Source organism: Apus apus, chromosome 1 (assembly GCF_020740795.1).
Source record: "Apus apus isolate bApuApu2 chromosome 1, bApuApu2.pri.cur, whole genome shotgun sequence".
In the NCBI taxonomy this organism is placed as follows: Eukaryota; Metazoa; Chordata; class Aves; order Apodiformes; family Apodidae; genus Apus; species Apus apus.
In genome coordinates, this window is record NC_067282.1 from 132,375,357 (window position 1) to 132,402,410 (window position 27,054).

The following is a 27,054-nucleotide window of genomic DNA, read 5'->3' on the forward strand; positions in this document are numbered from 1 at the left end:
CCTTCTTGGGTTCTGAAATTGCTGTTTAAGTTCAAACAAAACGAGGAAGTAGAAGTATTCCAGTAAAACTGGGAATATTTTGTATTCTCTCACTTCAGGAAAAGAATCTGCTGCTCTTCAAGGTATGCTTCCAGCTACCATTAGCAAGCTCCCAGTTCTTTTGAGGTAAATGAAAAGCTTTCTGCCAAACCAGAAAGATTATGTAATCTTGAAGTTATTTTATAAAACAGATGCAAATTTAGGAGAACAGATGGTATTGCTGCTGGATATCCAACCTTCAGTACACCATTCTCTGTTTCTTCTTTGTTTTATAATAATACACAGCTAAAACTTGTTATTTTTAAAATCACCCAAATCATATCAGATTAGTACAAAACAATCTCATTTATTGTCTACTGTGGTTTCCCACTAGAAGCCTCAGTATTCCTATTTACCTCCAACTCTGAAGTCTGCCTTAATTTTTCCTTTGCAAGTGTTATGAATTAAGACATAGTTGGAAGAAAAGAAAAGTAACAAAAAAAATCAGCTCTGCCACGGTCAGAACAGCATTAATACATCAGACAAACTTCACAGACATCTTAATAAGAGATAATACCAATGGATTGGTTTATTACACTGAGGGTATAGTGCTTTTTTGGTATCTTGTATGTGTACAGCAAATATCCTATATATGAACATAAGTAAATTAAGCAGCAATTTGGGGAAAATACATTCAACATTTGTGTCAAGATTTCAGTCTCAGAAGCAACAACTTAACAGCGATTTTAATATTACTTTGTATTGTGCATCAAGATCTGCTTACCTCTGCACCTTCTCTAATGAAATGTTACTTTCCTGCAAAGATTCTCTTGATATTCCATCTTAAACTAGGTGAATTCAGCGTTATCAATGACTGGAAATAAGTACCAATATGAAACTAAAAAAGATAACAAACCTAATCTGTTAAGTGATCACTGCAAACATCCCAATTAAAAAGTCAACAACTTTTGTGAAACAAGGCACTGTGTGTTCTCAAAGCATTCAAGAAATGCTATGCAAATGACAAGTGTTTTCGGGCTATAAGGTTGAAAGGTGGTGAAGATTACAGTAATGTTCAGGTAGCTCAATCAGTACAAGCAAATATACACCAGTAAGTTTTTAAACATACAATTTCCCTTCAGAATTTTAAAGGAAGCAGAAAGGACAGTTATAGGGAGAATGACAGTTTAAGCATCCTATTCTCCTTTTATACTTTGTAAGTTTAATTATGTGACAGTGAAGTACAGCTGCTTGAAACCCAGGAGGAATTACAAGGGAAATTTCTCTACTGTTGCTCAACAGGCTTCATTACTTACTCACTTTGACTAACTGCAGCAAGGCTTTTGACACAGCCTCCCATAGTGCAGCCAGGCTGGTGACTAAATAGACTGGGAAGAAAACTGTCTGGACTGCCAGGCTCAAAGGGTTGTGCGTGGGCACACAAAACTCAAATTACATCCTGAGGGATGGATACCAGGCCTCATGTTACTTAATGCCTTTATAACCTGGATGATGGGACAGAACATACTCTCAACACACCTGCAGATGATACCAAATAACATAGTGCAGAGGGAGCTCAGTTGCTCAGAGGGAGCTCAGCTCTTGATAAACAGGCAGACAGCAACCTCATGAATACCAAAGGCAAATGCAGCATCTTGTACCTGCACAGAAGTTACTCCATCTCAACAGGGCAGGCTGGGTGCTGACAGGACAAAAAGAAGCTCTGCAGAAAAAGACCCAGGGATCCGAGTGAACAACATGAATCAGCAGCATGACCTTGCAGCAAAGGCAGCCCACAGCATACAAGCCTGGCCAGCAGACTAAAGCTACCTAATGCAAAAGTGTAGAGCACATGGAGCCAGACTCTTAAAAGTGCACAAGCAAACTCCACCACATTCATCATTCCCAGTCAACAAGAAAACTCTCACAAAAGGCAGAAAAGATTCAGACATTATAAAAAAATACCCAAGCTATATCAGACTTGACTATACCAGAAGGCAGCAACACAGTAGATTTGGCATACCCATAAAAGACATGGTCCCCTCTTCTTCCACTGCACTTGGCTGGAATGCCTGGCCAAGAACCCCTGTGCACTGCACCTCCCCTTTTTTGTTAACAGCACAACGTCACTAATGTTGTGCTCCTCTTTATGGCTCTCAGACAATGCAGATTTTGTCACCCTGAATTGCAATGAAATGCAGAGATTATTTGCTTCATAGGACTAATTGCACATTCATTGAAATAGGAAGAGGTACATTGTGTTTTTAAGAGATTAACAGATTTTATTGTTTTCTAAAATATTTTACAATACAGAGACCCAAACCAGTAATTCCTGACGATTTTAGTAACCATCTTGTGGATGAACAATTATGTTGATAAGTTTTCCTTGACAGACACATAAATACATCCATTTTCTAAGCCTGCACATTTTGATTCATTGGAAACAATGGCTAAATATAGCTATAAGCTCAAAAAACAAACAGTAAAGTCCAAGACTACCAACAGTGTTTTATATTTACCTCAAAACAGATTTGTTAGCTTCATTACAGTGTAGCTTCCTAACATAGCATATCTACTTACCTGATACTTAGGATTTGGGTTTTTTTAAACACAAATCTGCTATAATTTTACAACCCAGTTTTAAAAGTCACAATTGCATACTGTTTGACATGATTACAGATGAATAAGTTTTAACTGCAGACAAGTGTAGATTTGTACAGTGTTGTGCTACAAGAATCCATGTAAGGACTAAAGCTAGTTTATATTTTGACCAAATTTATCCACAAATACTGATTTTGAGTATGTTTGTGTATTTACTGTACTTCTGAAAATGTCATCACAATACTTTGTCTATGGTGTAGTAATGAATATGGCAGGAAAGCAGATTTAAATATACCTATAATTTAAACTCTTAAAACAGTTTAAATCTTATTGACATCAAAAGGCTTGATAACTAATAGCCATGCTCTTCATATTTTGGAATATCAAATTATATGTACATATACACAACACAGGCTCTTAATAAAAAGCATTTAGTCTATTTTACAGTCTTCTCTGTTCAAAAAATTAGTCTTCACAGATTTAACATTTCAAATCACCCAAAATCATTAGCAATTTAAAGGAGATTTTTTCTTTTTACCATGCAAACGTGTGCTGGAAATAGCTACTATTCTGGGGCTTATGCATATTTTATCTTTCTTTCAAGTGCCATTTAAGATCTAGATGGAAAATTCGTAGTTTAAGTGTCAAACCACGTAAACAACATTCATAATAGAAGCCCAACCTACGACACCTGCAGATATCTCTGCTACAAATCACCTTCTGTAACAAGATATTAAATACAGTATTTGTTTTACAACTTCAAGCCATGCTGACAACATAGAAAGATTACTACAACATGGAAAGAGTTTTCATTCAGTCAACTGGTGACTAAATCTATGTCATAATTTAAGTATTATTTGAGAAATCCAAGCATACAAAAAGGTGCTCAACTACATAGCCTTTAAATAAAAAAATACTGCATTTTTCAGACGTCGCTAAGAACAAATAGAAAATTAACTATAATAATCTTTAAAATTCAAGTTGCAAGTTACTGAAGGTCACTTAAAATAACTGATTAAGCAGAAGTGAGCGTAAGCCACATACCTAGGGTAGGATGAGGCACAAGCATAGAAAATGCAAAAATTTTTAGGAGTCACAATAACAGACCATGTGGGAAGAAAAAGCTTAAAAAGTATATTTCCTATCATACTATTTTTTCAACCTAACCCCTTTAACTTTGCATTGTGCACAAGTTGTGAAAACAATTTCAGACTATTCAAACTTTTACTTTTTAAATCACCACGATTTCAGCATTAAGCTCTCGCCTTTTCATTAAAATATATACACTCTATACATCATTCAGCTTCTTCTCACTTTAAATATATACTGTACAGGCCTACAGAGCTTTTGCAACACTTCTTTAGTAACTTTGTCCTTTGTCACTGGATTGGTTCTACATAGTTTGCTGGGTATAAACCAACTTGTCCATTGTCCAGACGTCCTTTGCACCAACCCTGCTCATCTTCATTCTCCATTTTAGTTAACTCATCCCCTGCAAAAAGAAGGAACCTTGTTAACCTTTTAAGTAACATTTCAAAAAGGTCATTGCATTTTTTAAAGCACAAGAAAGAATGCAAACTTTTGGAGATATATAAAGTGTTATTTCACTGTAAGATGAAAGACTCCTTTATCTAAAGGGTGTGAACAGACACATAGTTGTGGATAGTACAACTACCTTAAAGCAAACAGAATGATCCCACATTTTTGGCCCCCAACAGTGTCAGTACAAGTGAAATAAATATTTCATCAGGCTTACTGTCAATATATACTCTCCTAAGTGTTTGTGGAACATAGAAAGAAAATGCTACAAACATTAAGATACAGCAGTAACATTCTCTTGAATTATACTTGCATCACCACTAAGCTGTGATGCAGAAAAATTGAAGAGTCTTAAACCTGTTTGTTACGTATATCTCTCTCTCTCCTTTCCTCCTCTTTTTAAGAAATATGAAGACTGGGATTTAACTTTCCCTTTTATTGCTCTAGATTTATGCTGCCAGAAGCTGATGTTTTAACTTCAGAGAAAATAACTAAGAATTTGCTTACTAGGTTATACAGCAAAAACTGACACTGATTATTCATTCAGAAATGTATGAACTATAACATAACCTCATTCTGACTATCATTTGCGTCTAAACTTCTACATCCTCAGTAAAATACTTCAGCATTACAGAGTTTGCAGACTCCAAGATGCTCTATATGAGCAAATAAATGTACACCTCAGCCAGACTAAATAACCATTATTTCCTCATGTACTTTAACATTACAATTTGCAGACTCCAAGATGCTCTATATGAGTAAATAAATGTACACCTCAGCCAGACTAAATAATCATTATTTCCTCATGTACAACTTCCTTGTGTCAAATTATTTCCCGAGATAAAACTGATCTGTGTTCCATCTTAATTAGCAATAGGAAATACATGCACTTAACACAGTCCCAAATGGCTACAAATATGCAGCCTTGATATAATTTAGGAGATAAAAACTAGCCCAGGGATTATCAATTCTTTGGCAGAAATGAACATGCTTCATATTAAATCTTCTCAGATAGATATCTTCTGTAACTCCTCTGTTAGTTAAAAAAGGTTAAAGCCTCATCCCTTCTAGTAAGTTTACCAGATAATTAATAAAGGAACATTATGAACAAATGTTTGGCACTATGGACTGTACTTGGCTTATGGAGATATTTTACTTTTTTTTCCCCACCATCTCTAGCAGTGCAGAATGAGACTGTACAATTTCAAGCTTTTCTGCCACTTCTGTGAAGTGTATTTTAATAAAGAGTGAAAACAATGACTATCAAAGTCACACTGCTTTAACAGTAAGCCCTAAGTGCATTTGCACTTGTATCAACAGTTGGGACTTGGAAACTCAGTGATCTTGGAGGTCTATGAAAATAGTACCACTTAATTATCATCCGCACACAGTTACAACAAAAACGGTCTTTAACAACTGCTAATATCATATACAATAACACATTTTGAACACATTGCATCGTCTACATTTCCTGTAGGTATTTATTGTCAGCCACAGCAGACACAGTTGGGTGAGCCAGACATGCAGTAGATGGTTGTGTCCCATCCTGTTACACAATTATAAAAGTTCTGATAAGATATGAATAAACAAAGTCATTCCTTGTTGTAAGCCTCCCACAGTTGTTTGCCAAGACAGACAGATGTATCAAATACTCCACTAATAAAGGATTTTTGTGTATTAGGGGACATTAAATGGACCCTATGCAGAGGATATACTCTACAGCATGTACCTAGATGATATCACAAACGCTTTGTAAGCAAATTCTTTGAATATCCAAGGAAATCCCCTCTGAGAATATCCATGTACATTTAAATAGAACCCTGAAATGCATTAATCCTCTGCTGACAGCTGCTTAGGAGTCCAGACATAGTCTACAGAGGAGCACAGAAGCAAGTACTTTTTAAATTGGTTCCTTCATGACCTGGTCATTTTCTTCCTTAACTCTTTTGTATGTTCGGTGTAAACCCCGTCACACCAATATTTCTGCCTAAAATCTAAGTAAGTTGACTGTAGCCATTCTGTAATTCAGTTTCTGCAAAGCAATGCATAGCCTGGCACGTGATCCCTTTCCCACAATTGATACAATCATGTATTTGGTGTTAAAACAATTTAATCCTCTTTCTTCAAAGATATTAAGCTATTTTTAAGTTAGCCTACATACTTGTCTTACAGTTCTTGCTTCCTGTACTTTATTTCTACAGACTTCACACTGAGAACCACTTAGTTCAAAGAGTTAAATGCAAGTCATACAGCTGGTACTAAAGCACAGGACACCTAACTGTATTTTAGCATTACATCTGTGTGTATAAACATTGCATAGTTTTGCCATGGAAAGGCTCATTACTGTAAACCCCTGGAATGCCATCCTGTTGCTTGACAGGCACAACACATATTCAAGAGGATTAGCACACATCCATCCCCCACTGAGAAAAAACGAACAGTTAAAAGTCTACAGAGTGAAGAATAATTGTAGCTGTTGTGCATTCCAGAGAAAGCTCCACATGTTCAGTTACTTCTGTCAGGGCACAATTCAGCAAAGTTAATGGACAAACCAACCCATTCCTCCTCTCTGGAAGCCTACAAAACTTGTCTGCCAAGATGAGTAGTCAAATGTGTAGTGTTTCACTACTAAAAAAGGAGGCAAGTAAAAGGTGGGAGCACCCCACCTGAGCTGTGGGGCTTTTTGCTTTAAAAACTGCTTTTAGAATATGAGCTGGAAATACACTCTTCTGAGCACAACCTTTCTCCATAAGCAGAATGGAAGTCTAGCTAATCAGTGAACTGCTATGTTATCAAACTGTTTACTGTATTAACTTTAAGCCAAAACATCCATCTAAGATTGACTGTAGATGGTATAGAAGTAGATTACTTCATATGAGCCCCAGCTGAAAGGGAAGCAGAAACAAAAATTTTCTCAAACTCTCTTTCAACGCTTGAATCCTATTCTTCCTCTACAACTAAATCAGTCATTACAGGAGAAGGGAGTAAAGGACAAGCAAATGCAAAAAGAGACAAGATCAACGAGATTGCCCATCTCATTTTCACAAACTGAAGTGGTGTTTGCTTTTGCTGAACTACCCATACAATCTTCTTCTGGAATTCCTGGGTGGTAAACTTTTAATTTTGTAATTCTGAGGAAGACAGTGGAACAGTTGGCTGAACTTAGAGCTCGAAAGGCACTGAGAGTGTGGATTTCGCCGTTCATCACTAGAGGGTGCTGCCTCCGGGCTGGCCAGATTGTGAAAAACTCGAGTAAGTCTCTTACTTCACGGGTTGAGTAAACTGCCGAAGAAATACCCCAGACAAACTGGGGGCAGCAGCACCCATGGCGTGCAGCCATCATAGCCCTCTGCCAATTTCGTATGTGGAAACATACCGTGGCATGAGTCTCTCCTGTCAGCTGCCTCTATTCTGTTCTCTCAACATATAAGAACAGTGAGGAAAAAAGGAACAGGGTTTATGGCTCAAGGGAAATAAAACATCCTAAGAAAGGAGATGTATAGTAAGTATACACTAATATACTGCAAGACCAAAGACAGACCATGCTTCACATGCACTGAAGGGGGCTGGAAAAAGAGAGGAAAATAATTATCTGTCCATGACTAAGTTTTCAATCATAAAAAGTCACCACTGTAGAAAGCTAGAGAACAAAACTGGATGCTTCCATTTTAAAAGAGAAAAACCTGGTGATTAGATATTGTTTTGAGATTAGCTACTGTAGTCTTTTCCTTTAATAAAACAACTTAGGAGGGTTAGCATTTCTAGACAGCTAAAAGCAGCAGCTGTGACTGTCACCAACTGAGGGAGGAGGATAGGATTAGAAATTATGCAGCTCATTTTGTTTAACACAAGATGGTAAGAAAAGAATATCCCAAACAGATGCATCCCGACACATTCCAAACAGATTAGAAGTCAGCACTTCCAAACAGGGGACCTTAAGAAGCCCTATCAGGAGGGGTGAGAGTTAGACAGGATCCTGTAAATAGAGTTGTACATTCAGAGAAATAGGTGTTCAGAAAACAAAAAGTGAAGAGAAAAACTTCCCCCTTTCTCCTTTTTATAAATATTTTAAGTGAATGCTGTAAACTTACCAGCTTTAAAGCTGAGTTCATCTTGCTCTTGGCCCTCATAGTCATAGAGTGCACGTACTCTCACCTCCATTGCAGGAGATGTATCTTCATCAAATGGATTGGTGTCTCCATTTGCATCAGTGGAAGAGAAGGGATTGTTGGACTCTTCATCAGACCAATCTGTAGGGTAGCTTTGGTTTTTCTCATAGCTGCTGACACTGAAAACAATTTTTAAATTATTCTTTTCTGCTCTTAAAATAAGAGACTAGAAATACCCTTAAGATATCAGTTCCCCTAATTAAGCTTAAACTTCACTCTAAGGCCAACATTTTTAAACTTTATTTCTGCTGTCTTCTCACCTATCTAGAGCTGACAATGCCTCCTTTTAAAAAAAGCATTCTTGCAATAGAAAGAAAAAGACAAAAGTAAAAAGACAACCTCCCAACAATCTTGAAAACCTTCTCTATCAAATCTATATAATCCATAGGATTATTTACTCTAGAAAAGGTAAGCAGATAGTAAATGAGAGGAATTACAAGGTTTCAGATACATTTACATTTCTTTACAGAACCTTCCTCCCAAATCTCTGCACTTCTACAAAAGCTTTCAACGCTTTTATATGGTGCAATCCACCAATATAAACTTCACTATACTGCAACAACTTGATCATTTAAAGACAAATTCACTGTTGAGCATGCACATGCCATTTAAGAGAGTGGTATGACAGTGCTAGTGTGCATACTGAACAGGCAGCTGTTTGAGAAGGTCCTAAATAAAAAGAAAGCAACCGTAAAAGCAGGTTTGTTCAGCGAGAACACACAGAGCAGTACAGCTCCAGAAGCAGGTTCACTAGAAAAATCCAGCAGTTTTAACATTTTATAGGACTGTTAAAGGAAGGAGTAAAGCAACAGCAGTTCTATTAGCATCTGCCAATAACACCAGTAGCTTCAAACCAAAGATCAAGGCAACAGATATGGCATCTGTTAGGAAAGAGAAGTTAGGTTACAGTGCTGCTCACACAACCGCTTAAAAGAACTTCATGCACGGACCGGCACAGTGTTATAGAAACTAAAACCAGAAAACCCTGGATAGAGAAAGTAAAAGTGTGAAAACAATTAAAGAAAACAACATTTCACCAACTTTTTGATCTTATTGTCCTCCTTTTCACTGACAGTACTCCCAGTATCTTCTTCATCTTCAAAGGGATTGTAACTTGATTGTACTGACTGCACTGTGTTACTCTGGACACTAAGACTGCTAATTTGGAAAAGAAAGAGCATTATGGTGACCCTATCTGTTTAAGTTGAACACTGTCACTGTTGTCCCACTAAGCAGTTTCTTAGGAGACCCCTTTTCCAGCCAAAAAAAGAATAAAATAACCAAACAAAACCCCAAACATCAAGTGTAGCATAAGATCCAAGAAAGTTATGTCTCACATATGACACATTCCTCCAGAACCAGAACATCCTTTGTGGACCACAATTTCTTTTTCTTACTGCCTGCAATAAAAGGCAGTGCTATTTTTACAGCCAGTTTCAGTCCTTGCTAAAGCAGTTGATGTTACCAGTTCTGTATTAATCATATCCAGAATTTTGAAGTGACTAAATGTTTTGCAAGCTAAGATTTCAAACTATAACTGTAATTTCTAGAGATGGGGAGACAACAGGTCAACTACCAGATTAACTACAGAAAGTCCAGTTTTTCATTAGATTTGGTTTCTTTTATTTCCTAATGAAAACTGTGAAATGGTGAATAATTCCCAAAATATTTTGTGAGCTGCAGAAACACACCACTAGAAATGCTCACAGATAGGTAACGTTTGGTTGAACATAGACTTTTTGATCCCGTAGAGCTTAGTGTACTTGTAAGTAACAATCCTTTCCAATTAGTTGTTTTAGCTATGAAAATAAAAAAAAATACCTGCTGTGTTTGTTAGGCTGTGAAACTTGATCTCCTGTCTGATTAATACCAGTCAGAGTCACTCCATCAGAAGCCTTCTTCTTTTCTCTTCTGCTGAGAGTGCGATTCAGATCTGCAGACCACTCCTATTAATGGATGCAAAATATGATTGGGACATTTAATTGAACAAGTAATTATCACATTTAATTTTTCAGACTGAGTTACAGAAAATACATCAAATAATCATTAAAAAGATAAGTTATTCTAAATGTTTCAGTTTAGTTTTCATCTAATTTCTACCCTAGCTATGCAAACAGGTGTCTCTGTTACTCACAAAATCCCACCTGTACTTCCCTGCTTAGTATTCTGAACACCTTAAAAAGACTTAAAAACCAGACATCTGGCAGACAACTGGAGAAACCAAAGGGGATGGCCAGTGAAGATTTTTAAGACTTGTACTAAGAGGGCTGACTCTCCGTTTCAAATAATGCCAAAACATCTCACTTTAAAAAGTAAACCTTACATTTAATTTAAAAAGGTATTAGAATCTAAGACAGGTCTTACTTGTCAAGAAGCGCTCCAAAAATGACCTGTGAAGCTCACTTTTCAACTTGCTGTATATCACTTCTCCTGTCTCTACGATTTGAGCCCTGAAGGCACTTTACTCTAGATTTAGTGAAATTTATTGTCCTCAGAAGCCATCTCTTAAGAGTTAAGGTTCATATCATCACAACTCTAGATAAGACGCATGATGCCATTTGTAAAGTATCTCCTCCTTGAAGTTTTGAACCATTCAGATATTTCAGAAGGCAGACAGAAAGGGATGATGAGACCCAAACACAACTTCTACCTATCAAGTCAAACTAAGCTGCCTACTGATATAAAGCAGGAACCAGAGAACAAAATGAATGCAAGCAAATATCCTATGCTGAGACATGTTTCATCTCAGAAGCCTTAAAGGTAAAAAAAAGTCAGGGGATGGTTTGCTGTACACAAAAGGTAGCATTTGAGGTAAGTATTTTTAACAGGAAACATCTTGCAAGTTGCTAATTCTACTGGTCTATACATGTAGCACAGTCAGTCTTTAGTGATTTTTGGCCAACTTTTCACAGATAGCTCATTATTTTAACTTTGTATAAACACATGCTGGATTTCTCAGTTAACAGTTTAAAGACCAGTGACCTAAGCATATCTGCAGTTTATAATGCAATTTCATATTCACTTGATCATTACTTTCTAAAATTACTTACATCATCCTTGTAGCATGTAAACGAGAAAAAACTTGATTAGAAAAACAGTAATTAATGTTAATTATAATGCTTATAAAACAGGATTATAGTTTCCCCACACTGAAGTAACTCTAGTTCAATTTTCTAGGCAATAAATTCTGCTGTACTATGATGAGTTTTCTTCCTCAAACCTTCTAATTTAAAGTTACTTCATCTTTTAAAAACAAGCTATATTTTCCATTATGGTTAATAAAGGAACAGTGAAAACTCCCGAGTTGATTCCACTCCATAAATTTAATGCCTAGAAGTTATTTCAACTAAATCCATAATTCTAGTCAGACAAACTGATCCAAATTCCAGCTATTTCATACTCTGGTAGTATGATATGTACTGATACATTTTGGTACTTGCTTCTTGTAGGTTATGTTAGCAGAACCCTACTTTTAAAAAAAAAGCTCTTTTGAAAATGGCATTCAGCGATCAAGTTATCAACTGGTTAAAGGTGGAACTTTTCTTAACATAAGAGTATTGAAAAAACTAGGTAAGACTTACAAATACCAATGCTCTGGACTGACTGAAAGTTTTTGCTGCCTACATTATAATTACCTGCTAGCAGCAAGGAAATTCAAACTGAAGTCTGGCACCAAAGGGGAGAAGTAAAATATATACAGGTGTCAGAGGTGTATCAACTAAACTATGACTTACTAATAACTTTATTAATGTCTTCAGCTTAAATTAAAATTTTAAAAATTAAATTAAAAAAACACTGTAGAGTTTTCTGATTTACCCCTTTTCTCTTTCAGTAAGTGTCAGGTAAAATCACCTCCAAAACTTGGAGGATGAGGAGAGCCCAGTGAAAATCCAAAGAAAACTATTATGACTTTTCAAAGCAAAAAAAATTCACTGCTGGAAGCCTGAAGAGTTACACCGGAAAGGAATAGAACAAAACCAAAGAGGAAAAAATACACAAACCAAGTCTGAGCTTAAAGTACTCTGACCTTACCTCAAACTGTGGCCAGTTCATTGACATCCCTGGACCTTGATTAACTCTAAACCACCGCAAATCTTCAACAGCATCTGCTGTTTTGATATTCTGTTCCAGTTCACGGTAGATATTTTTGTAACTGCAAAATAAATGTCTTCAAATTTAGTAAAACATTTAGAAACAGGAAAAATCCCCCAGTCAAATAAAATATATATATATTTCAAAGTTCAGAGTAGTATTGAAAAAATTTACAGCAAGATATGACTTTTTAAAACTCTGACAGACCTATTAACTGCCTGTAAAAAAGGAAGAGTAGTCCAACTATGAGCTTGCTGAAAGTTCACAAAAACACAAACTCCTTATTTGCCAGATTTTAGAACTAAGACTCTTGTGTAAGTAACTTAATTGGCTACCAGTAAATGCAGGATTTACATAGGAAAGTATTTAAATCACTGAATGCCAATCTTCACATTGTTTTAATTTAAAAACTTGTCTACAAGACAGTACAAACTGTTTTTGTGATAAGTCAATAGCATTCTGTGAAAACTCCTGTCTTAATCCAATGATAAGTCATTATAAAAATAAAAATGTCAAGCCTGAAGCACAGTTAAATGGGTTAAACATTTTCCTGTGCAGGTATAATATCTGCTACTGCTTTTATTGTTTTAGGTACTCTCTGATTTTACTATCTGTGCTATTTATACAAGATATCAAATACTATAAAAAAGAACCTTACTACTTATTTCCTCATCTAATTGTTTTTTATTAAAGTTGAGTCCTCCTAAACTCATGTTGCAAGTCAGGTTGAAGACACTATTTTGATCTCCTGGTCCTAGACCATGGACATGATGTATTTGCTATACAGACTGTGACTACAAATACAACTGCTTTATATAAAAAAACCCCAATATTATGCAACACAGAACTCGGTATAAAGAATTATTAACACAAGAGCCACAATCTTTCTAGACCAAGTCATACAATTTAGAGTTGGAATTCATACACTGTCAAGGAGTCAGATTTTCCCAAAATATACTTCCAAATTTTTATATAGTACTTGACTGCTTTAACAAGTATACAGCATGGTTTTCTACATCAGTGGTTCTTTGAATGTATTTAAGCAATGAAAGGCATATACTCTGAGGAAGGGAATAAAAAAAATTTTATTTACTTACTAGCTGTCAGTTAAATAAACAATAAACTGGAAATCTACTTCTGTAGAAAACAGGGCAGGGCTATTTCCTGGACTATGCTCTTCAGCATTATTAGTCTTAAAGTTAAAATTCAGACTCCTTTTGGAGGGGTTTATTCTACCCTTTTTATCTCTATGTATTCAGAGGCAGGGATAGATAAGATAGACAGACAGACACAGATGGAAACAACAGCTGCAGCTGCATTACCTCTAGTCTTATGCTACTAGTTTTTTCTTTGTTTGCATATTATTGACATACCATAAAACATCACTCCTGAATCTCCCAAGTACCTTGAAAGGAAATAATTGCCTCTCAGCTTGGCCATCTTCTGCAGCCTTCCCCCAGCCTTGCTCTTTAGTCAACTATTTCTCATTTATTTCTGTTCTGCAGTTTTTTCCAATCCAATTAAACCAAATTCCAATGGGCAGCAATCCTACCTATCTACTCTGGGAGTATAAATAACCTGTCTTCTACAGCCCCTCTATAAGAACTTCAAAGCAACCCAAAATGACAGTCATTTTGCCCTTAACCAACTGCTTGCTCTGTATTTGTTCTTGTCCCCATGTCACCCCCTTTGCTTATGCCAGCACTAACATTCATCTGACTGAAGAGCAGGTCAGTTTGGAATACCTATCAGGGTGAAAACCAAACCAGATTCCTCCTGCCCCAGGTTACTTTGATCAGCTCCTTAATTCTAACAGCTGAACTATCATAAGAGTTTTGTCACTAGCAGAAGAGAGAACAGAAATAAGCAGCCAGCCAGGAGCATACTTTTCTCCTTTTAATTGAATTGCCAATGAGAGTGTCCAGGTAACACTGCTCTTAAAATTGGGATGTAAAATTCCACTAGTGTTACACAATTTCCTGCAAGTATTCCAGTATCCGTCTTCTACAAATGCCAGAAAAACCAAAAAAATCATAACCACTCTCTTGCTGACATACTGAAGTAGCTTCAGATCAACATGGCCTGTAGTTGTTGATGACATGTCACACAGTCTAACAAACTAAGCTGCATAAGCTCTGGTTTGAGTCCCCTATCAGAAGTTAAACTTGGAATGTAGTGAGGAGGTTCCAGGCAGAAAGAACAAAGTACAAGACATGCTTTATGCATACTACAGTATAAAGAGCAGACTTTGAAACTGAGGCGAGTTCAGCAATGGTTAACCAATGGATCTTTAACATTTATGGCCTAGTTAATTGCTTTAGACTAATCTCTAATATTTTATCGATAAGTGTTTTTATGCTACAAAGTTCATGCTGTCTTACACTAATAAACTCTAGCTAGTTCTCCAACAAACATGCAAGACTTGTAACCCACCAAAACCCTCGTTTCCCAATACTTGATCTAGCATTTTTGGATTCAAAGCTTCAAATGCTAAATGGCACATATTTAATATAAGAATTAGGGTTTATTGGTTCATTTAATACCATGTTAAATAAAACTAGCAAACATTAGGCATAGATGCTAACCTGATATTAGACAAAACAAAGAATTAACCTCTTTCGATTACACTTCATAAATAAATTAAAGCAATACATTAGAAACAAATCAGATTCCAAATTCTGATCGACCTGAAATATGGGTTACTTTTCACTGCAAAGTATTAATTATGAAGTCTTACACAGTTTTTACCTTGCAACATTAGACAAGTCAAGGTGTTTTTGAACTTCCAGTAACACTTCTCGAAAGAAACGTAGGCGTTTTTCCTCAAACTGCTGACACTGTTCAAATACCTGCTCCATGTTTTCCATATACTGAGGAGTGGAATTATCTAATTCTTTCAGTGATTTTTCATACTTTTCTTTAGTCTGGGGGTGGAAATACAAACTGTTAGCAATGTATTTTACTACTACCCTACATAAGACTTATCAATATAGTAATGGCCAAGATTCAGGCCAGAAGTTCCTAAACTGCACTTTCTTTTCATGATCACTGTACCTATGTTAGGTCACAGTGAGAATGATCTGACAAAATGCAGAACAGTTACAGTAAAGCTCTAAGCCTCTTCTCTGATTTTTTAGCAGAAACCGTAACAAATGATAATGTAATACTAAAGATAAAAACCAAAGGAGCCACAGAGGAAATCAGAGCAGGCAGTCTTTCAAGTTACAGGTCCCTTATTTAAAAGATCTCAAAATAATTTCAAAGGAATAATTTACATAATCCACTGAGAGCTATGACCAAAAAAAAAAAAAAAAAAAATCAAATATTGTATACATCCCTGTGAAGATAAATTGTATATGCTGTAAACTCAGCTAACGGAGAGAACCTCAGACTCCACACTGACTTACAGAAGCAGACCACAGACAGGAATTAAAAGATCCCACCCCATGTAACACCAGCTTTCCAGTTCACTGGACAGCATTCTCAAAGGAAAAAGATGCCTTTAAAGAAAGTTACACAAGAAAAACCTCTTAATAGCAGCTCACTTAAGAGATAAACCAAACCGGGCAACAGAATGTAATTTCCAGAAGTGCATTTACTTTTATTTAAATGGTTATATCAGCTCACTTTCTTAAACAGATGCATTCTGCAGCCAAGAATGGCTAAAAGTTTAGATGTTGCCAGCAAGTTTGAAGTGCCTCCCTCTCAGCCTCTCCAGTGAAATAACTCAGTCCTCACTAAGAAATGAGTACAACTCTATCCTAGAAATTTGCTGTCTTACTTTGTTGCCTGCTGAAAGTACTTAGATGAAATAGAGGCAATACATTATTCATTCTTCAAAGAAGAACTTGGCAGTAATGTGTGCTTTCAAGAAAACTCTACATTTTTGTATAGGACCATAACTGAAAGAGCTGCACTGCAGTCCACAGCACTTTCAGGAATTAAAAAAAGCTTAAATATGCACAAACTATAGGTTAAAAAGGCTGCATACGAACAGGATGCTAGTGCACAGTATACCTTTAGTACATCTTGTTTGCTTCTCTCCACTTTGTCTTGTAATTTCTTAAGCTGTTCAGGATTTAGTGCTGGATCAGCTTTGCTGTTTGTTTCTCTGGATATAGCCAGTTTCTCCTCTTTGCATGCTGCATGGTATGCTTTCTTTGCAGCTTCCACCTACAAAGTAGATTTGAACATGTGCATCTGGGACAGTTTATACAACTGCTATCACTGAAATTTTTTAGCCTTTTAAACATGTTGCAGTAACAGAAGTGTAAGGTTTTGTTTCAGATTTTTTTTTAGTCTTTTTTTTTTTTCATTTAGGAACAAAAAATAGACAAGAACCAACATAGGGAAATTATTGTTGTACTTAGGAATCAGCATTCTCTCACCATACAAGAAATGTCACTCAGAGAAGTGTGGAATAGATTCAAGAAAAGGTTTACATAAAGTCCCCAATAGAACATTTTTTCCTCATGCTCAGGTTCTCCTGCTCCCCTTCTTCTACAAACCTGTTATTTAAGAATAATGTTACATGACAGGGAAAAAAACAGCACTTTTTCCCTGCTCACTTCTTTGGGAAATTCGTAACTTTGAAATGCATGAAATCAAATACTGGTAAAATGATAGCTTAAACTCCACTTTCCCCAGATTTTCACTGAAGTCACCAAGATTGAGAGAGACCAAGAGAAAAATATTAATTTTCAGAAGAGGACAGAAAGCAAGAGATCTTTTTGAGAAAGGAGGGTCCAGCAGAGAGAATAGGGAGTTTACTCCCTCATAGAGATTTGAGACAGTACTATATTGTAACACAGGATATCTAATACATAATCTACTGCTGTACCTCTTTCAGCTTTTTTGCCCAGGGTTTCTGAGCTTTCCTAAATCCATCTTCTGCTTCCTTGGTTTCCTTAAATCCTCCCATCATTTGCTTATGAAAGGCTTCCTTCTGCCAGTTCTTGATTTTTTCAAAGTCTTCATTCATCAGTGAACCTTTTACTTCTAGATGTAGTTCACTCACTTTTTCAGCTTCTGACATAAAAGCACACCAAGCCCTTTCTACTGTTCCATACTGTGGGCCTAAACACAACAGAAAGTGTCATTCTCAGTAACCATCACCCACATGGAACTATTTCCAAGAAACTACCTGAAACTATTGACTTATATTCACTTGTGAACAAAAATATTGAAGCAAACCTAGAAAAGGGAACAGTTTCTTTTCAGTTAAATGTAGACTATTATAAACTCTTACATCAGAAGACATAACATTCATTTAGTCTGGTCTCCCTCTCCCTGTAACACAATTCTCAGTATGCCATTCTTTGAACTGCCTTCAAGTTCTCAACATACTTTTTGAAGCATAGGTAACCAGGAAAGGACAAACTATGTCAGAATATATTAAAATGGTACCAAATTAGCCTTTCATTACAGCAATGCCTAGTTCTTTTATTACTAGTCCTTCCCCCACAACCATCTCCCCTTTACTATTCAGATACACTTCTCAAACTGTGTTCTGTACCATTAGTTACCTAGAAATCAGCCAGAACTTGGTCTCTAGAACTGAATCTGTTTGGATACCTTAACACTGGAGGCAAGATTCATCTACTTCAGTAAGAAACAAGCAAACTAACAAAGGACCAGGGCTTTGCTCGTTTGTTTTTAACCAAGAAAAGCTTGATAATTTCTTACATTACTGACCCTTTTGCAAAGACTCCATTATAGGCTAAAAAGTACAAAATTGCTACTTTGTACTTACCAAAACAAAGATACACAGAAGCATTTTTTTCTATTTGAGGAAGTTTTCAGAGTTCAAAATCAGAATGTATTACCTTTTTCCACAAGTTGTTTCCACCTTTTTGCCCATTCTGTAAGCTGCTGAGCATAGACCTTCTCTATTCGTGCCCGTTCATGAATACAATTCATAAGATCATTGCAAAGTCTGTGACCATCATCAATTCTTTTTACTGTCCGCTTGTAATTTCCAACCTATAAAAAGACAAATACTTCACCATTCCTGCTTGAAAGCTCTGAAAGCAAGATAAATGTCTAATTAACAGAAATACTGTTACCTAGGAGCAAGATAATCTACTAGCAGGAATTAATCAATTATAGTATAAAATATTTTTCAATTAATCTTAAACTCTAACTGCAACAGTGCCACAAAAGCCACAAGTTCTCCTGTTAAAAAGTTATTAATTTTAAAAGTGAAAAAGCTTTATTATATTTTATTAGTCCTGCAATGTTATTATGAGCAGTCATCACAATTGTTCTGCATTATTATTGCTTGGTAATGTGTTAGATAACCAAGATTCTTAACACAAATGCAGTATTTCTTTCTTCCATGCTTATTATTAAGTACCTAATGCCTTAATTTTATGCTCTTTTATGCTATTAACTTGCAAATTCTGAAGTGAAATAACATAGTCAACATACAAGCTACAAATGGATAAGGATATGGAGAAAAAAGCACACCATATAATGAAAATCCATTATATAATTAACATCCCCCCTTTCACTTTTGTGTACACACGAACATGGAATCAGCAACCTAGCTGACTGAAAGAGGAAAAAAAAAAAGGTTGATATTGCTCCCAGAGTAATAATTCCAATGATTTCAAGGTCACTCCAGTTGCCTTTGTAAACATTAAACCAGGCGTAAGAACTTGTTTAACAGAATTTGCACAGTCTATTAAATATCACAGTCAGTTTCTTATCTGCCCTAACCACCTGACTGAAAAATAAAGATTAGCAGTAAGGCAGCAGTTTAAACATTCAAATACTTAAAGCATGTTTGTAACTTTGAAGTTTTAATCATATCCGATTCACGTCTTAAATACAGAAAATGATCCAAATTTTAGGTTTTGATCTATTCAGAATTTTGTCAGCAGTTGTACATACAAGCCACCTGTTTGAGGAATAAAATCCGCCAAGTATGTAGGGGAACCACTCTGAAAACAGGGAAAAAGCCTGTGTTAAGTGCAGGAAAAATAAGTGACTATGCTGATAAACACAGACATTTCAGGACTCCTCATCAAAGCTGGAGGGGGGGGGGGATGACATAAATGACAGGACAAAAAATTCCTTTAGACAGTGCCTGAAAACATTCCTTTGGGTATGTTTCTTTTGTTTTGGACTAGATCCATTTCAAGAGATTAAATAAATTTAGGTAGCATCTAAGAAAAACATTAGATAGCAGTCGCTAATTTGGCTAAATCACGAAGTACACAAACACACACCTCCCTTTAAAAATAAGTCACAATATAATTGAAGATAAGAAGCTGAACCAAAAATCAAGATAGTCTATGCTTCCATGTCAAAACAGATTTCATCTAGTAACAAGAAAGTATGAAAAATGTCCTCTAATTTCAGGAAGATAAATAAATGGAAAGGCAGGCAGTTTCAAACTAACATTGTACACTAATAAATATACATATGAAACCACAGCATTAAGAAAATTAAGTATCTCAAAGACTACTTTCTAAAACCTTTGTGATGGAAGATCAAATCATTCATCTGCTCAAAATTACTCCAGCTGTAGGTTCACAGCCAGACTGTTAAAACAGGTTATGCTAGCTTGGCACAACTACTGAAGCTTTGTATTAGCAGCAATTTGTGTCTCCAGTTATGTGCCCGAGGATTTATGACTTTAGCACTAACATTTCCTTTCATAATTTTTCACTATTAAAATTAGCATTTTTAATGCTAATACTGAATGGAAGCTGGCTGCCTCATGGTATTCCTAATGCTTTCATTTTGTGTTGTCTGAACAAATACTGACTCCACGGTAATACCTGGCAGTTGCCAAATCTCAGGCAGGTATTCAGAGAACTAAATTTAGCTCACCTATTATGGTCCTACATGCAGACTACAGGTAGTTTTTCCCCCATGCTACCTCCCTCTCCAGAGAGGAGCTGAAGGAACTATTTTCCTAGTTTAAATCGAAAATAAGTAAGATCCGGGCCTACAAGACTAGAAAATAACATCTTTGTGTTCCAAATAAAGCCTTTTAAACTAATATTTTCAAGCAGGAATAAAAGGTCACTTGATTTATGAAACAGTATTTTTAAAAGGTATTAGACATCATATTCAAATTCCATGCTTTATGAGGAATACTAGAATTTTGGAAGTCAGTATTTCTCTGTGTTTCATGACACACAGAACATAATTATATCCTTTAACAATTTAAAAAATAAACAACTAGGTTTTCAAAAATACATTTTAAGTTACATACACTTGAATGACAAATATTTTGAGAAGTGGAATGTGCAGCCTGCCAGACTTAAAGGTACAAGAGCAGAAGGCATTTAGACCACAGAGCCAAATAAAGGGAAAAGAACTCTAGTCTTTGTACAGACAAAGAAATACTAGGTTAACTGTAGGTAAGTTAAAACAAGTAGATTAAAAATGTATAAACACACTAAAGACACCCTGAATTCTGAAGAAAAACAGTGTTTTTACTCAAGACTATTTTCTCCAATTCCTGAAGTAGACTGCAAACATTCTGCCTTTCCCCTCCCCTTCACAAGTAGTATTTGAGCTAAAACAAAAACAAAAAAACCTCAAAATAATTATTTTATTTGTAGGAACTGACCAGGAACACCAAAATGTTTGTTTCAGCCAAAGCCACCAAATCTTCAGATTCCTTGATCAGCACTCTTCAGTATATGAACATACAATTTTGCTACTTAGGATAACTTTCTGATCATTCTGAGGATTGGGCTATTTCATGTTAAACAGACAGCAGACAACTAAGACAAAGTTATTAGTTTCCTTGTCCTTCAAATGAAGCATTTGTTTCAGGAAGGTAAACTGCAAGAATATAAACTTGCTTACAGTTTCAAGAAGAGAGATATTAAACTACATCCTGCTTTCATTTTAGCATCAACACTTCACTCATCCGAGAAAGGCATTTTATTACATGACACCAAATTCAGCTGCTGTTTACTTTTAGTTGCCAAAAACATGTCAAAAGGAAATAGCCTCAAAGGTTTATTTCTTAAAAATACCATTATAACAGTCACTTTCTTGACGCAACCAGTGAATTGTGAAAATTCTGTGATTCACAGTCGTGTATCACACCCTTCCCTCTCTCCCCCCTTTTCGAAGTTGAATTAATCACCAGTTGGAATGGGACAACTATGTGCTATCAACTGTGTGCCAGACACTTCCACATCACTGACTCTCTGCCAGGACAACTGCATGCAGATCAGCAGATGGCCAAGATCCAGCACCGTGAACTAATAAAAAGAGCATCACCTGCTGATCTGCCTACAGTTGTCAACAGTGTAGGAGTGTCTGTTGTAGAGCTGGTTGTGGCGGATAATCGCTCTAGACCCACCACCAGCTTCCCCTTTTCTACTGCAAACTATACTGAGCTTTGCTACTTAATAAGCCTCAGTTGATCCTATTTTGCCTCATTTATCTCTTACAGGTCCTCAGATCTCCCTTTTGCTTAGTCAAGAAAACATTCCTTCTCATTTTGATACTTCCTCTCATGCAGAATCACAGCGATGCCACCTTAAAACCTCTGTCAAATCTAAGATTTGGAAAACCTGTAATAACCAAAGAAAAACACATGAGCACACTATGATGAGGCACTCAGCAGTCTAGTCCTTTGTGACCGTCAATGTACTAACGTAGCCAAACACTGTCACTGATATCATCTTTAGTGGGAATATTTAAGAGCTCACAACCTCATTATTTTCTAATTCCACAGCACTAAACACAAAGAGTGTCTTAAATTATCTAGGCTCCTTTACCTCAACTAATAAACTTCATTTTTTTTAGCATATTTATAGAGAAGGATAAAAGCCTATAAGAATTTAAACACACTTAGCAGGTTTTTCTGGTAGACTGAATGAAAAGTGAGGGTATTTTGTTAGCAGCCCAGAAGGTGGCAAATGTTCAGCTATTGCTAAACACCAGTCAGTTAATTCTAGTATATCCTGATAATTGTTATAACCACAAATATTTCAGGAGTTTCAGATGCCTGAAGATTTGATGTCAACTTTTTTCCTAAGCTTGCCTAGCTTGTTCATAACTAGTCAGCCTTTATGAACTGGAAGTATTTGACATAAAGTCTGTTACCATAGCGTACAACAAGGTTTTTAATGGGCAAAAATTCATAGATAGGAAACACAATAATGAGCTTCAAAGTCTTGTAGTCAAACCCACGCATACTGATGGCCAATATGGGGACACACTTAATATTTCCGGCATTCCATTCAACCATGAGTAGAATTTCTTTCCAGCTACGTCAAACAGGAAGTTTCCAAACATTTTAACCAGCATTAACAGCTATAATACTGTGGGTTTTCTTCAAATAAAAAGAATGATCGTGATGTGTAATCAGCATACACACAGTCCAAGTACCTTTAAGCCCTAGCTCTGTGTATTTAAATTTTATAAGTTTACTCATATAAATTCACCACTGGTTGCAAGAAAAATCCTGAGGAAGCTTTTAAACCCACAAAATCTAAGGCCAAACATACCAGTAAGTAAACACCTGGCAACATAATTGGAGAACATTACACCGCTCAGTGTTAAGAAGGAGAAAAAAAAACAAAAAATGCATGTAGGAGATATGACAGGAATCTACTATTGCAGCATCCAAATATTTTTTAAATGAAAAAGCAAAACAGAAAACTCTGCTTCATCAGCAAAAAAACATTCACTGACAAGTCACAGAAATTCCTCAATATAAGAACATGTTTTTAATATTCAAGAGTAAGTTTTGGGAACTTTTCTCAAAGTCCCTGGATCCAAAACACACACCTCAATAGACACCTTGTGTAGACGTTGGCCAAAAGTAGTAGGTATGAAGCACAGGTACCAGAAGTACCACACAGGCAGGATCAAGACCATCTTGAAGATGGCTTATAATGCAGTTTGTGGGAGGCATGTGCCAGATCAGCTGCCTCCACTATTCAGTGTTACATCTGGACCTTGCTTTGAGGGGGTTTTTTGGGACAATGGGAATGCATATGTTGGCCAAATTTCATCCACTCATACTACATAGGAGACCAGCTTTCTCTTTCTGAATAAGCTGAAAATCTTACATTGCTACTGGATACCTCAACAAACACTTCTGAATGCCCCTCAAAATGCACACCAGGTCCTGTCCTCCAAGGGAATCAGTCACGTGCCTGAGTTCATAGAGTTAATGCCAGTTGCTGGTTAAGCAGCAGTTCAAAAAGACTTTTTTTTCTTTAAATAGGTGTTCTCACAGGGCAGTTCAACACCCCTGCAATAAATAGAGGGGGCTCCGTATTTCTGATGCTAGCAGAAAATGAGAGTCAAAGACTCACATCTAGGGTGCAAGTGGCCCAGCCTGTGAGGAACCCATGGCTCATTAAAAGTAAGTGGTTCCACAAGCAGGGTAGACATTCCTTTTGATGTCTTACCTTGCAAGATATGCATACACCTATACTTTGATCTTTAGAAGCACTTACTCATCGCCTTTCTTACCTTCACAGGTATCTAAGCGAACAGTAACATTGGGCTCAGCACACTCAAGGCATCTTCCTTTTAATATGACCATAATAATAGTGACTAGCAAGCCTAAGGTTGGAGCTTAATTAACAAAACTCATAATAAAATCTGCCTTCCATTTATTAATAATATAAGAAATTCTTTCATGTGCATTTCAAAACTGCTTCAGCAGAACAAGGCCAATAGGGTTGTCCATTTCTTGTGTTTTAGTAAAGCAGTGTAACATTGGAACCAACCAGTTTTGCCATAGTCTGGTTTTGGATGCAAGAAAGTGGCATGAAACAAACATGAGTGGTATTTACAGCAATCACGTAAATGCTGAGAGTCCCTATGACAGATGAGAAAGAAATACAAAGGGTTTCACTGCCTTCCTGCTCTAGGCTATCAGCAATAACTTTTGATTACCCAAAACATGCCACCCTTGTCAGCTAACTAACACAGATGAAGGAATTCCTTCTTGGAGCATATCACTGAGATTACACACTCTTAAAAAAATGCTGCACCCAGAGGGCTGTGAGCTTAACCAGACACAAAAGTATACTGAGGCTTGTTAGAAAGATGAGGAATGAAAAAGAAGCTTCTATTCCTTAAGCAAATGAAGGCATTACTACAACTGAAACTTTGATTAAATCCTCCACTGTTATTGTGGCAATCTTTCACTATGTCTTTTCTTACTCTTTTGCAACTCCTTACTCTCTAAGCAAGCTTACATGAAAAGATGTACAAAATTCTGTCTCCTAAAGTACTTTTGTTTAGTAGACATCTGAACAAATTAGAGGAAAAATAAAAGATTTGTTCTCCTGAAAAAGATTTATCACCCTCCTAAAGACAAAAAACTTTCAGTAGTAGCTTGGGTTAAATAAATACTGAAAAAATGCTCAAATTGTAACAGCTGCCACTATTTCTAAAGAAAGTTGTGTATTTCTGAAAGCCTATTTTTTTCAGTTATATCAGCTTTCTGATACAAGATATAGTCTATACCTAAACCTTGCCCTACCTACTTATTTTTTTCCCACTGATATATCTACAGTAAGTCAACACCAAAACCAAGTCCAAACAGCAACTTCTCCAGGTCCCTTTCAACAAGACAACTGCTTCCTGACCACAAATCTGAACCTGATAACAGTATCTATGTAGTAATTAAAAAAATACTAGTCTTTTAAGGAAACATTACTATTCATATTCAATTTCAAGTACTGAGCTTGATTTTTGATGCCACAACTGAAAGTTTTCATGAACAGTATTGAAATAGCAACCTAATTAAAAAAAAAAAATCTGCATTGGATTGCTCCGACAGTCTGAGCATATGCAAACAGAGGTTAGAGCATTAACTTTAGTATCATGCAACCACATCCTCTAAATTCACATCTAACTGCTACTAATTATCTTCGTAATAAGGAACTCTAGCAAAGGCAGTGACAACTCCCGAAGAAAGCAAACACTTTTAGAGCAAGAAAACTGATTAAGAACCAAATGTCTTCTTTCCTAAAGATAACATTGTATGAAATTTCTGTCAACATCAATAGCAAAAACTTTGAAGTTGGTCTATCAGCATTTTATTAAGTAAGGTTTTTATTATCAGCTCAACCATCAACAGTAAAGAAAGTTTCAAAGATAGGCAGTGAGTAAGAAACAGTTTTCACAGTAAGTCCTCCAGATAGGTCCCACACCCAGCCACCTCACTCTTTCCTAAGTGTCTTTCAAGAATGAAAAGGGCTTTGCAGCATACTCCAACAGTAAATAAATTTGAGCTATTTTGGACTGTGAGGGAACAAACTTAAAAGCTCACCCTGCCAGACTGTCTCTTCTGTGCTATGGCTGAGTTTAAATAGATTCACTGCTTTCAACTGTAGCAGCAAAGTAGCTTTTAACAAACTGCAGTCTGTCCTTAAAAACCAATTCTAATGACCTACCCTGTCAAATATCTTAAAGATTTCCAATGAAAGGGTGCAAATGACAAAACCTGTGGTAACAATACTACTTCCAAATTAAGAGTTCTTTATTTCTTGTTACTTGAGGCATCAAGTACTGAGGCTGGCATTCCAGAGACACCACATCTTTTCTAATCCAGTCAGACAAAACACATTGATTAAAGCAGTTTAGTTGTCTGTTTTGATAAATATTAAGACTAGAATTCAATGTTGCCCTCTTCAGAAACAAAATAACTGATTCAGAGCATACCAAAAAAGGATGAGTTTTAGACTTCAGTCAAATTTAGTTTGGAAATAGAGCTCTAAACTAGAAGTACTCAATCAAGAGTTTGGTAATTAAGTTTGCTGTTAGTTTCTGCGTATCACTTAACACTGAAGACTTACTCAAGTTTAAGACTTGCAAAGAACTTAGCTTACTTTAGGTTCATGTCCTACCAACAGCAAAAACCTGGCAAACCTCCTCCCCCCCTTAACTCTTGATCAGAAGGATAATTTCTTAGTGTTTTGTCAGACTTCTCTGTAGAAGGGCAAGCTTTGAAGTCAAATAGTACATTTTTCCAAGGCATTACTTGGCCTAAGTAAACTGCTGGATACCTTAATTGTTCACTCAAGTAATCAGGAGTATATACTAACCAAAATACATTCCAGGCTAGTATCATGCATGCATGTCAAAATGCAGTTACCATCACCGAAACGCAGAGAAGACAAGAGCAGAGGTCACAAGAAAACTATTCCTGGACGAAAGCAATCACTCAAAATATTCTATAGCAAGGTTACACTGCAGTGGCCCACACAGCTTTTGGTACTTAACCACTTTCCCTTACGTTGTCCTTTAGTCCAAGCATTATGTTCAAACCTCACCTTCCCTGCCACGTGAAGCCACGTGCAAACTATAAAGGCTGTCAATCAAAACTTAAGTTCCACATTATTTACAGTCCTCACTGTAATAGGGTATTGCCAAGACTACTGGTCTTCCGAGTAGTTTAATACCCAGTAATACGGAGTCATCCTGTGACACGTATCAGCGTGCAAAGAAACTGCAAATTCTTTGCTTAACATGCGCTGTTTCCATTGAGAGGAAGTTTATGTGGTTTCTATTAAGACAGCTTTGTTCTCTCAAACTAAACAGACTGTATATTTATCAAGAACAGGATGCATGGAGGCAAAATTTCACTACCATGTCGATCCTTCCTGTTAATAGTTCAGCATTACTATAA

General features: G+C 36.4%; 1 protein-coding gene across 6 annotated transcripts in view; it reads right to left on the reverse strand.

Annotated features, from left to right (window-relative positions):
- Nucleotides 1-2,274: 2,274 nt before the first annotated feature.
- The window catches only part of PACSIN2 (protein kinase C and casein kinase substrate in neurons 2), a 62,711-nt gene continuing 37,931 nt past the window's right edge, over nucleotides 2,275-27,054 (reverse strand). For 4 of the 6 annotated variants that reach the window (XM_051629109.1, XM_051629378.1, XM_051629289.1 and 1 more), the window contains exons 3-11: nucleotides 18,245-18,401; nucleotides 17,260-17,495; nucleotides 16,437-16,592; nucleotides 15,168-15,343; nucleotides 12,360-12,480; nucleotides 10,149-10,273; nucleotides 9,369-9,485; nucleotides 8,250-8,446; nucleotides 2,275-4,111 (exon numbers count right to left, since the gene is read on the reverse strand). In XM_051629109.1, the coding sequence (XP_051485069.1) occupies nucleotides 3,999-4,111; nucleotides 8,250-8,446; nucleotides 9,369-9,485; nucleotides 10,149-10,273; nucleotides 12,360-12,480; nucleotides 15,168-15,343; nucleotides 16,437-16,592; nucleotides 17,260-17,495; nucleotides 18,245-18,401 (1,398 nt within the window). In that variant the 3' untranslated portion in view covers nucleotides 2,275-3,998. The remainder of the gene's footprint in view (nucleotides 4,112-8,249; nucleotides 8,447-9,368; nucleotides 9,486-10,148; nucleotides 10,274-12,359; nucleotides 12,481-15,167; nucleotides 15,344-16,436; nucleotides 16,593-17,259; nucleotides 17,496-18,244; nucleotides 18,402-27,054) is intronic. The other 2 variants (XM_051629456.1, XM_051629532.1) reach the window with 2 other exon arrangements.